We start from the raw sequence: 12,717 nt of genomic DNA, 5'->3' as shown, positions 1-12,717 counted from the left end.
AACGTTTGTTGATTTATTGAGTTTATAATTGCTAACAATGTTTTAAAAAATACACATTCCCATCTGTGCTTTTAAATATTTTATTATTATTATATTATTATTTTATATCATTTTCTAATAAAGAGGAGAAATTGCATTTAAAATAGATTTAATATAACATTTTAATTGTAATTTTTTTAATTTAATTTAAAAATAGCTTTTTAAAGTAAAAAAGCATATTAACGTGTTAAATATATTAATTAGATTATTTATTTGCTTGTACTGTAAAATTGTATCTGAACTAAACAAACGGTTTTGTCTCATTTAATGACAACAAAAAATGTAATGTATGGTCCGCAGTAAAACAGAAAAAAGACTTTTTATAATGAGTTAATGTATAGCCACTTTCGGAGTGATGGGAATATGACGCACAGGCACCGGTATTTTTTTTTTTTTTTTTTTATAACTGAGGCACTTGAGAAGAGGAACTGCTATGACCTTAAGTGGTTGGAGATGGTCTCGGCACCTAACCAAATATGGCCTGTGCGGGGCGTGGAACACACAGTGTGCTGCGAGGTACAGCCTGTGGGATGCGTCGCCAAGCACGCACAGAAACTTCTACGAAAACATGAAAGAGCGTTTAAAAGGGTAAGATCAGTGCTTTGTTCTTTCCAACATTTAATGTAGGGGCGGTATTTATTTATTATTGTCTATTTTTGTAGAGATCCGGTTACACTGGCACAGGACTGGGTGGGGTATGTCCGCTATTTGCAGAGGAGACGCTGTTTATCGCCTTATAACCACATTATAGTGTACAGAATGTAGAGGTAATAAAGTATATGAGGTTTATAGAGGAAGCTGTCGTTCTAATGCGCATGTGCCCACTGGTATCAATGAAAGAGGAAGGATTTCAGTCATAAGAAGATTTTTCAGCGCGCACATGAGTGTAAGTGAGCTTTAAAGCACACGGTAGTCTGTTTATATTCCGATCAAACTCGAGGTATTCTTGGTATGCAAACTAGGAAACCAGAAATAAAAACAAAAACCCTGTTTCCTGCCCTCATAGACCACACAACGACAAATTTCTATCATGCTGATGCATCTACCTCTGCACTCACACGGTGGCCTGTTGATTCAAAACTCCTTTATCATTCTAACTTAAAAGAGCTGCCTTTGTTTTAAGAAAAGACTGATGTTGTATGTGTGTTCCTGTGGACGTGCTATTAGCTCTTCATGGCTGCTTCCTGAGTCTCATTACAACCGGAAGTGTGTGATTGGTTAATAAGATTAGAACTATTAGGGGGTTTGGCAGCTGTGTGTGAGTGATGCAGCATCTCTGGACAAGTTTATGCAGCTGTCACGGCTGCTCTGACGTGTAATCACAGCATCAGAAGGCATTACAACATCAAACACAAGGCGTGGAGGTGAAGTTAACACATGCTTCCTGTGTAATACATTAAAAAATGATGCAGGGTGGACCGTTCCTGTGACAAACCCTACATTTCCTCTGTTAAAAACACCTCCCACTTTACTTCAGCTACAGAAACTTAAACCCTGGGGCACTCAAAAACCGTCTCTACACTTAAGCCGTACCTAAGGGTACGTTTATAAAAATGCTATAAAAATGTTATATATACATTTCTTTTTACTTTCACTACATCCTATCTTTTCAGCAACTTCAGAGCTAGTGATAGATGTAAAGTTTTTTTATAATTTATAATTTTTATACTCCTTTTGTAGAGAAGATGCACCTGCATAAACATGCTACCTTACTACCAATAGGAGAGAGGAGGCTCTCATTTGATCAAGAAATAAACATAAACCCCACACACACACACAAACACACATTCAAAACCCCTTTCGAATTGAAAATAAAAAATACCAATTTCGGCCAAAAAGGGCCCCAAGGGTGAAAGGGACAGTTCATGCTTCTTCTTCTTCTGTGTTCTCAGAGGTATTGACATGATAGAATCACACAGTTGCTTCACATTCCATGTCTGTGGAGGCCATTTCTGTGCCGTGAACTTATTGTCACGTTTAAGCTGTAGAATAACCTGATGGTGTTCCGCAAGGTTATGTTGTAGATCCCACACTATTTTCTTCCAGACTGAGATGACCGGGGCTTTGTTACATGGTGCTGGATGTAGCCATCAGCCGAGAGTATACAGTGTGCCAATGGGTGTAGTCAGCAGCAATGCTCAGATAAGCTGTGGACGCGTTCAGTTAAGGGTGCCAAGTCACTCCATTACATCACCAGCAGCAGCCTGGCCACACTGTAACAAAGCCTGATGGCCCAGAGTCCACATGTAGCAGCAGTAATGCAGAGACTCTTCAGACCAGATAGCTGCTCTCCAAACTTGTGTTGAACAAAAGATTCCAGCAGCAGTCTGGACCACTCCCTTTTTAGACTCGGGGACTTTCCAGCTCCTTTAAGTTTCTGCAGCCAGTGTTCAGCTTCCTGTACAGAACCAAGTGTGAACAGCAGGCCTTTCTTTGTTGCTCTGGACACATTTAACATGTTTGACTTGGAGGTGATTAATCAGTTTGTTGATTTTATTTATTTTCTCTCTGCAGGATCTCACACTCAGAACAGGACTCATTATAAGCCCCTCTCACTTTCGGACCGTGACATCCCATCATGCCCCTGATTGTGTTCCAGACCTCCCGGCTCCTGTGGGTGCGCCTTGCTGCCCTGCTGTTCAGCTGTGTGGCCTTCAGCGTTGCAGCGCATGGAGCCATACTGCCCCACGGAGGCATGGCTGACTGGTGCATCTTCTGCTGGGTCTTCAGCTTCACCTGCACCCTGTTGGTCCTGCTGGTGGAGCAGTTTGGCCTTCAGGCCCGGGCCCCGGTGTCATGGTCCAATTTCCCCATCACTGTTGCCTGCTATGCTGCCCTCCTCTCCCTGTCTGCCTCCATCATCTTCCCGGTCTTTTTCCTCAAGCAGCAGCGGCCCAGCGGTGAGGTTCGTGACTACCGTATCGTCTCCACGGTCTTCTCCTGCCTTGCAGCGGTGGCCTACATGGGAGAGGTGAGCCTATCCAAAGCAAGGCCAGGAGAGGTGGCAGGTTACATGGCAACAGCTCCGGGCTTACTGAAAGTTTGCCAGACCTTTGTGGCGTGCATCATTTTCATCCTGATCAGCGACCCTGTGTTGTATGACCACCACGCGGCACTGCGGTGGTGCATGGCGGTGTACTGCATCTGCTTCATTCTCTCCATGGCGGTGGTGGTGCTGTGTATCGGGGAGTGGACCGGCCTTCTCCCCATCCCGTTCTCCAAGTTCCTGTCAGCGTACGGGCTTCTGGCTGCCATCATGTATTTGACCGCCACCATCATCTGGCCAGTGTTCCAGTTCGGCAAGAATAGCTACAGGACGAGCTACGAATCAAAAACCATCACAGCTGCCGTGTTCACTGCGCTCAACTTCCTGCTTTACCTCGCCGACCTCGCATACACCGCCAGGCTAGTGTTTGTCACTGTGTGAGAAGGATTATTTGATGATTAAAATTAGGTGTGTATATGATGTGTAAACATCTTACCCAACAGTGTTAAAAGGTGATCAATCAAATCAAATCTTTACATTTCTCCTGCAGCCTGAAGGCCTCTTTTTCCATCCAGATTGTTTTGACGTCAGTTGCAGAGTAGAGATTTCTTCTTTTCTGGAAGTCAGATAGTGATGCTCAAAGGAAAAGAAGGAAAAATACAACCTGAAAACTACAAAAGCAACACATTTTTCAAGAGATCATGACTGAATTGCTCAAAAATCTACAGAACATTGTTGGTGTAGGAACTATTTTCAACCTAAATACACATGGACACCATATCCTTGCACAGTCTAGACATACAAAACTAGGATAATGTTCCTGATGTATGAAGTTTCGGTGCAGGGATACGGTTTTCAGGTGCTTCAGTACAGAAAATAGTTCCACAACAAATTCTGTAGATTAATGTTAGTAGCTGGAGATGTTTTATTTTATTTTTTTTATACAGTAATATTTGTGGCAGCACCAGCCCTACATTTGCAGTTACAATATAAATATTTGATGTTGGAGTGTACTGTCGCTTTAAATCCAACCCAGTCAGCACACTGGAACTCCTGCTGTGTATCTATTGATGCTTTTGTTCACCTCTAAACATCAGTATTAAATTGAAATAAAGTCATAAACCTGTTGATGTTGTAGCTCATGTTGTGCGGCCTTTGTGGCTTTGTACTTAGTGCAGAAAAAGGAAACAAGCAGAGGTGTCAAACACATCAGGAAACAGTTGTTTTCTTCTTTACAGTCATTGTGTTACCTCTTATCTTTAAAAAAGAGAATGAGATCAGAGAAAAGACATTTTGGAGGCACGATTGCTGTTCTAATCATTATTATAATACAATATTATTAAAGTTAAGGACATTAAACTCATCTCTTAGTATGGTGTGTGCAGATTGGTTTGTCATGACTGAAACTATATTTTGAGTTTTGACATAACAAGAGACTTTTCAGAACAGGTACTTGTGGTTATGTTGGTTGGTTTTGTTTCCTGCTGCAGTCTTAAAACCTTCAGCCAAGTCAACTGCCTCAGACAGCAGGAGAGGAGACGTCGACGAGACATAATCTGATCTTCATTTCATCATGAGTGGTGAGTGAGATTATTTTATACTTTTTAGTTGTTCTGTGTCTGTGCACATTTAATAAATCCTTCTTAAACCAGGTCCAGTTAGTACAGAGCTCCTAAATCTATACCCTTTCTGGTATGGATGAGTAATCAATAACTTTTCTGCACCAAAAAGTTTGCACATAGAATAGTTTTTGTCTACAAAAGATGTCTTCTAGTGAGCCTGACATTTTTTTATGCCGGTGCCTCTTTAGGGGCTCTGTATGTCAGCTCTGATTGTTGAATTAAAGTATTGTGCTGATACAGCTTTTTCCTGTTTTGTAAGGGTATGTGCGGCCACCATTTTGTTCTTCCTTTCTTTCACCTCAACATATTCACCACTCTGCTCATTTCCTGCCATCTTTAGTTGTCAGAGAGTTTATTCATAGATTGTTGAACAAATGCATGTTTACTCACATTTGAATCAATGTAATAAATTTGAATTTTGTTGATTTTGTATATATGTCACATTCCAATGTCAGCAGCACTATTAAAAAAGTGGATTATTATTAATCTGTAGTTATGATTCTTTTCCAGCACCACAAAGAAGAATCGTACTGCTAGGAAAAACTGGAACTGGGAAAAGCAGCCTGGCTAACACCATACTGGGAGAGACTGTGTTTGGAGTAAGTCACACTGCAGACTCTGAAACCAGTGAATGTAAGACAGAGACCAGAGAGGCTCATGGAAGAACCATCACAATTACTGACACTCCTGGTTTCTTTGACAGTAAGAAGTCTGGAGATGAGTTGAAATCTGCGATAGCACAGTGTATCACAGAGTGTTCTCCTGGTCCTCATGCTTTCCTCATCCTGCTCAAAGTGGAGAGATTCACAGTTCAGGAGAACGAGGTTATCTCTAAAATAAAGAAGTCTTTTTCTGAGGAAGCTTTCAAACATGCTGTTGTTGTCTTCACTCATGGTAACCAGCTTCCTGATGGCATGAAGATCGAGGAGTTTGTTGGTAAAAATGAGAAACTGCGTGACCTCCTGGAGAAATGTGGTAGCCGATATCATGTTGTTGATAATAATTGCTGGAAGAACAACCAGCAGGATGAATACAGAAACAACCAGGTCCAGGTGGAAGCTCTGCTCAACACCATCGACAGCATGATCGAGGCAAACGGAGGAGGTTACTACACCAATGAGATGCTTCAAGCAGTGGAGAAACTTATACAAGAAGAAGAAGAGCGCATTAGACAGACAGCAGGAAACATGTCAGAGAAGGAGATCAGAGAGCAGGCAAAGAGAAAAGTCAGAGATGTTCTCAAGAAGGTAGCAGCAGTTACTACAGGAGGGTTGCTGGGAGCTTTGTTTGGTGTGCCGCTTCTGGTTGCATCAGTTGTCAATGCATTGTTGAAAATTAGGTCAGCAGCAACAGTGGTGGGAGGTTGTGTATTAGGTGGTGTAAGTGGTGTAGGTGTTGGTGCTACTGCTGTAACTAGTGTAACTGCTCAAACTGCTATTTCAATAGGTGCAGTAGTTGCTGCTGCAGGAGGAGCAGTGATAGGAGGATGTGTGGGTTATGAGTCAGCTGATCAAGCAGATTCTGTAAAAGAGGCAGTGAAGAACACAGTTCAGGCTCTTGCAGAACCATTTAAACAATTAGGAACAAATACACAGCAACAAAAACATGGTGAGGACAAACTGCCTCTTCTTTAAAAGTAGGCCGCAGTTCAGCTTTACAAGGGGTCACTGTTAAATTATAATGGTGATCTTATTGTCATTTGTTGTGTGTGATGTATGATGAAAATCACATGATCATTCATATGACTTGATTTATTTTCTAACATTGTGACGCTGTAAAAACAAACTTACTGCATAAACTGTGAGAGGTAATGTGAATTTGAGATCTTTTCTGACAAAAGTGAAATAAAAATAAAATGAAATATTTGGATTTTCTGTGACTTTGTGCTGATTCTGTTTTTACAATAAAAACTTTAAAACACGAACTGGAAGATTTTATGCGTCGAGTATCACCATAAACCACAAAAGTCTCCACTATCTTAACAACTTTATTCACACATGATCATCACAGTTTGTGTGTGGCCTTTGTGTGTGATGTCACTCACAGTTTCTACAAAAAGGGCTGATAGCCAAAAGCAAAAGTTCAGGGACATACAAAGAACCTGTCTGACAGAAAAAACACAATCCTTGTTGTGAGACCGTTATCTGGTTCATGGAGCTGATGCTCACAGGTTCTTTAAACATGTAGCTGCACACAGAAACTTTCTTTTGCGAGTTCTTTAATGTTTTGACTTCTGAGTCTGAATAGTTTTTGTCTAACAGCTTCAATTTTCACACCTGAGTGACGTCTGAATGACCTTTTAATAATAATTATAATAACAAATTTTGTCTGTTGCTGAAAAGTGAGACCTGACTTTTGGCTAAACATTTTTTTTTTTAACAAATTACTTCAATTTCAATGATCCATCTCAAAGAATTGTGTGATTGACTGTAGATCGTTTTTGATGAAAACTGAAACAAATTTTTTTTTGTTCCAGCACAATAACATATTTCTCAAAAGCAGTCACTTGTGGTTATGAGCAGTGGTCAGTTTAGTTCCTTCTTCAGTAAGTGAAGTAACACTGCTGTGAAGTCAGCTCTGATTCACACATCAGGAGAGGAGACGTTGACACAGACGACAGATAATCTGTAAGTGTGGCTGTGAAGAACACAGATGAGCGCTCTGTAACAAAGTTGTAGAACCATTTGAAGAATTAGGGAAACCTGTAAAGCGGACAAACAGCCTCTTATCGCCTATATAATCAATTGCAGAAAATCGGAAAAGTTGTTGCTTCCTAACATATATTTCTTTTATTTATTTGTTGATTATGTGATCCATGAGACTGTGATTGTTATGTGTATCTGTGCTCTTATTGTCGTTCATTGTAAATTGAAATAAAGTGATAAACCTGTTGATAGTGTAGCTCATGTCATGCAGCCTCAGTGGTGGAGGAAGTACTGAAGCTTGGTACTTAAGTAAAAGTACAATTACCCATCAAAATATATACTTAAGTAAAAGTAGAAGTGCTACATCAACAATCCTACTTAAGTAAAAGTCTTAAGTACTTTTAAATGTACTTAAAGTATTAAAAGTAAAAGTACTCACACACTGAATATATATGATTGATTTCCATTGCAAAGGATCTGAACAGGTTAAAATAATCAAAGAAATCATCTTCAAATTAAAATGGACCATGTGTAGTTACTAGCTGGGATAGCCTCCAGCCCCCCGTGACCCTGCACTGCAGGACAAAGCGGGTTAATAGAAGAAGGATGCACGGATGTGTAGTTAATTTACATTTTCAGTACAGAAATCATTGAAATGTACCCAGAAGCAGCTATGGACAGATCTGTGTGTCATGAGGCAGGCTGTGGGCATCAAGTGAACAGAGAGGCTGCTAATCAAAAACAGGCATTCAGCATTTTTACTGTCAGTGTTCCTGCTGTAGATTCATGTTATGATTCATGTTAATCAGACATTAATGGATGGACCTGTGTTAGCAGACAGCAGCTAACTAGTTAGCTAACTGAGCCAGAGCACCGGCATCATGACTGAGGCTCATTATAGAATCACAGCTGGCAGCGTGACACCAGCTCCATGCAGAGTCTGACCTCACATCAGTCCAGCACTGTGTTCATCACATGTAACAAGGAACTACAAACACTGTATAAATGTAGTGGAGTAGAAAGTACAGGTAACAGCTGCAAAATTTAATGGAGTAAAAGTACAAAGTATGCACTATTATTTTTACTTAAGTAAAGTAGAAATACATAAAAAAATACTTAAGTACAGTAACACAGTACAAATACTTTTCACCACTGTGCAGCCTGGTGTCAAAGACAGTAGGAAACAGGCATTTTCTTCTTTACAGACATTGTGCTACCTTTTATCCTTAAAAAGAGAACAAGATCAGAGAAAATTCTGGAGGTACATGTTTCATCTGTGTTCTACAGTAAATAAGACGTATCTTACAAACCATCAGGTTTGTTTTATGGGGAGAGGTTCTGTGCTTATATATAAATAAATCATATTTATTTACCTTTTGAGCCCACAGGAAACATGTCAGAGGAGAAGATTAGAGAGCAGGCAAAGAGAAAACTGGGAGGTGTCCTCAAGAAGTCACTGCATGAATAGGAAGATTGAGTATGATGGCAAAGTTGAAAGGTTAATTCATTTCACTAACAAGACCATGACAGATAGATTTAAGAGGGAAAGGGAAGTAAAGGGGTGGGGTGCGATAGGTGAGGGATAAAATAAGGGAGTGGTTCAAGGGAATGAATGAAGGATGGGAGATAAGGGAAATGATGTGGGCATCCTGTAATTTAAGAATGCTGGAGGAGAGATTCTTTGGAATACATCTCTGTGGTTTGAGATTATTGACCCCTTGGGGGGTTTGCAGACTGAGACAGGCCAAGGGGAGGAGCAGATGTGGATGTAGTGGGTTTTTCTATGGAATTCTGGGTTTCATTGAAATGTATCCAGCTTTGCATGTTTGAACAGAGTCAGCTGCAGCATAAAACCTCTCTCGAACCAGCTTTGAAACACACAGCAGAACAGGAGACAGAGACGGAGGACACACAACCTGAATCCCCTACACACAGATTCATCTTCCATCATGAAAGGTGAGTAACGTTTAGTGTTATTCTTTTTCAACATGGAATATAAGACACACAAAACTTTGCATTTCTAACAAACAATGTCTGAGCAAACAGAACAGTTTATGTACTGTTTAGGTATTATGTCTACATGTTGTTATGGCAAAGTATATCAATGGAACACAAAAGCTTTTATATGGATTATATGTTATGTTGCCCACAGCCTGCACCATCACACAGTTAACAAATGACCAGTTGCCCATAACTGGGCATGTGTAGCCATTTTATTTGTCTATAAAATTGAGTCCTATTTTGGTACAGTGAAATATTTTTTTTGTCTGAATAAGCAAGGACATATTGGATTCAGTACAATTGTATAGTGTACATGCCATATATGCCATAAATAGATATATTTAACATATAACATATATTTAATGCATATTTATAATGGTCTAATATTAGGGGGGAGGGGGCTCAGAGGGGTTTTCACCCAGGGAGTAATTCAACGTAGAACCGCCACTGTTGCGAGGCTTCGTTTGTCACCAGTCGGACTCATGTGTATATGTGTGGCTAACGCTAGGCTGAGGTTTAGTTTTGTGTTTTTGTTTTGCCTCTTGTTTTTGTTGTCAAACAGTCATCCAGCTGATGTGCCTGAAGCTGGGTGACGATCCATATATGCGTGTGCGTCTGTGTGTTATACCAACATATAAACAGCTGCTGCTGTGCACTTTGAGAGGATTTTAACATGTTTGTGCAGATAAAATGAATGCAGACAGTAGTCCTCTAAAATCTCCTCAAAGGCACTCAGATGTCACAAAATGTGACATGCAAGTCAACTGGTAGTCATATAAATACAGCACGCAGTATTTGGGTTGTATTTATATGACTACCAGTTATTTTTATTCTTGCTGTTTTACCTTTTTTTATATGTCTAACCTGTTTCTAATGATGCATGGAGCACCTGGAATGCAAACAATTTCCCCCTGGGATTAATAAAGTATTTCTGATAATCAGCCTCAAATCCACCTAGGTTTAAAAAATAAGTAGAGAAAAAGACATGATTCTCTTAGTGCTCTGTATAAAGCAACAATTCAGGATAGTATGGTGCAAAGTAAAAAACCAGTACAATAAATATGTTTTATTTCTGATCTTGTCTTTGTAGCACCATGCAGAAGGATCGTACTGCTGGGAAAAACTGGAACTGGGAAAAGCAGCCTGGCTAACACCATACTGGGAGAGTCTGTGTTTCAGAGTCATTACTCTGGAACCAGTGAATGTCAGACAGAGACCAGAGAGGTTCATGGAAGAAACATCACAATAACCGACACTCCTGGTTTCTTTGGCAGTCACATGTCTGAGGAGTCCAAAAAAGAACGTGCAGTAATAGATTGTATCGCAGAGTGTTCTCCTGGGCCTCATGTGTTTCTCATCCTGCTCAAAGTGGAGGTATTCACAGTTGATGAGAACGAGAGTATCTCTGAAATAGAGAGGTCTTTTTCTGAGGAGGCTTTCAAACATGCTGTTGTTGTCTTCACTCATGGTGAGCAGCTTCATGATGGCATGAAGATCGAGGAGTTTGTTGGTAAAAATGAGAAACTGCATGACCTCCTGGAGAAATGTGGCGGCCGCTTTCACGTCGTTGATAATAAACGCTGGAACAACAACCAGCAGGATGAATACAGAAACAACCAGTTCCAGGTGAAAGCTCTGCTCAACACCATCGACAGGATGATCGAGGAAAACAGAGAGGCAACGAAAAAGGACTATTACAGCAATGAGATGTTTCAAGAAGTGGAGAAACAAATAGACAAAAAAAAGAAGACCAGAGAGGAGGGAAAAGAAGAATTCAGGAAGAAGATGGCAGGAGTTGGTACAGGAGTGTTGTTGGGAGCTTTGCTTGGTGTGCCGTACATGGTTTTACACGTTGTTGAAGTGCTGGTAGGAAAAAATCCAACAAAAATAAAAGAAAATTTTAAAGCAGCAGCAGGAGCGGCAGCAGCAACAGGACTGACCACGTTGGTAACTCCTGGAACTGCTTTAGGTGTCGGTGTAGGAGCTGCTGTTGCAGCAGGAGCAGTGGAAGGAGGTCGTACAGGATATGAGGAAGGTGAAAAAGCACAGTCTGTATGTGAGGCTGTCACTAACACAATTGCACAAGTCTATTACAATATGATTGGAAAACCAATTCAACAAATAAGAGAAGCCATGAAAAAAAGAGAACAAGCAGCCTCTGAATAAATAGGCTGCAGTCCAGCTTTATGGATTATTATTGAATTCTGAACATATATAATCAATTGTTGCATGCTGCATGAGCAGAAAATCTGTAAGGTTTGTGTTGCTTCCTATTAGGCATGAGACTGTGATTGACATTTATTATATTGCAATAGCCTGGGGTTCTACATGCCAATCGTATTAATCAAAATTGTATTGATTCAAAAGAAATTCTTGAGAATAATGAATTATTCAAATCGATTGTCTTCATCTGCTGCTCTTTTCCAAGAATATAACATTTTGACAATATTTAATGTAAATATATATGTATTTTTATGTATAAGTATGTACATTTACCTACTGATTTGCCAAAAGTTTTCTATATTTTTTTATAGTATCTTCAGATATGCACACCCAGTCAACAAGACACTGCAAAGATTTCCATCTTCCATTATGTAGAACTACAGTTAAGCAAGGCACACTGAAAAAGAGAGGGCCTTCTCTATGGAACAAACTACCACCTGCTCTTAAATCCACAACTACACTTAACAATTAATAACCATATTATGTTTATAGAATGTTTATTGTATGCATATTATATGCATGTGTATATGGATGTATGATATCTGATATGTATTATTTGTACGTTCATGCTTGATAATGTCATAGGGCAGGTGTTTTTATAAGACCCTAGGATCTTCTTGATCTCTCCTGCACAACTGTTTTAAAACTGTTTATTAATGTTATTATTGATATTTGTATGTGCAAATAAAAATCTAATCTAATCTAAAATTGTCACATGTAACTTCTTATTGTCATTCATTGTCATGTCTGGTGGTCCCATGACCATTAGTATAATAAAAACCAAACCACCAGATGGCAACAAACTGCAAACAGCAGTTGTTAAAAACACACATTGTAGAATGTTCCACCATAAACTAAAGTCTCCACTGTGTTTATATGATTAATAAATGCATTCAGCCATGATAATCATCTCTTCCTGTAGATAAAAATCAGATTTTGTACATGAAAAAACTTCTCCAATCACTGGGCTGAGGTCATGATCAGCTCCACCTCTGGTACAAAGAGGCTTCATATATTAAAAGAATAAAGTCATTTTGTTTTACCTTCAGTACTCACATGTAGCTGCATTAAGAAAAGTTCTTTTGTCTCAATGTGTTGTGATTCTATATTTTGCTCGGTTATTTTTTCTTGTTTCTTGATTATTTTCACGTTTTGTGAATTGATTCCTAGATGCTTTGTTATTTCGTTATTAGATTAGATT

The 12,717-nt window shown here is 39.6% G+C and overlaps 2 protein-coding genes across 2 annotated transcripts; both read left to right on the top strand.

The window, feature by feature from the left end:
* The first annotated feature begins 499 nt into the window (after nucleotides 1–499).
* Nucleotides 500–4,388, top strand: LOC114436668 (myeloid-associated differentiation marker homolog). Its single transcript, XM_028407092.1, has 2 exons — nucleotides 500–627; nucleotides 2,554–4,388. The coding sequence occupies exon 2, from the start codon at nucleotides 2,618–2,620 to the stop codon at nucleotides 3,464–3,466; it is 849 nt and encodes a 282-aa protein (XP_028262893.1). The 5' UTR covers nucleotides 500–627; nucleotides 2,554–2,617; the 3' UTR covers nucleotides 3,467–4,388.
* Nucleotides 4,389–4,476: 88 nt separating this feature from the next.
* LOC114435443 (uncharacterized) lies at nucleotides 4,477–12,217 on the top strand. The gene is made up of 4 exons (XM_028405116.1): nucleotides 4,477–4,605; nucleotides 5,158–6,278; nucleotides 9,176–9,248; nucleotides 10,384–12,217. Exons 1-4 carry the CDS (start codon nucleotides 4,599–4,601, stop codon nucleotides 11,457–11,459), a joined length of 2,277 nt encoding a protein of 758 aa, XP_028260917.1. The 5' UTR covers nucleotides 4,477–4,598; the 3' UTR covers nucleotides 11,460–12,217.
* Nucleotides 12,218–12,717: the final 500 nt, after the last annotated feature.

This window comes from Parambassis ranga, chromosome 5, assembly GCF_900634625.1.
Source record: "Parambassis ranga chromosome 5, fParRan2.1, whole genome shotgun sequence".
NCBI lineage: Eukaryota > Metazoa > Chordata > Actinopteri > Ambassidae > Parambassis > Parambassis ranga.
The sequence above is the reverse complement of the archived record's forward strand: the minus strand, read 5'-3'. Positions and strand labels throughout refer to the sequence as shown.

Coding starts and splice junctions, on each gene's coding strand:
- LOC114435443 (XM_028405116.1), top strand. Junction 6,279..9,175: donor AGGACAAACTGCCTCTTCTT/TAAAAGTAGGCC, acceptor TGAAACACACAG/CAGAACAGGAGACAGAGACG. Junction 9,249..10,383: donor TTCATCTTCCATCATGAAAG/GTGAGTAACGTT, acceptor TTGTCTTTGTAG/CACCATGCAGAAGGATCGTA.
- LOC114436668 (XM_028407092.1), top strand. CDS start 2,618: ATGCCCCTGATTGTGTTCCAGACCTCCCGGCTCCTGTGGGTGCGCCTT.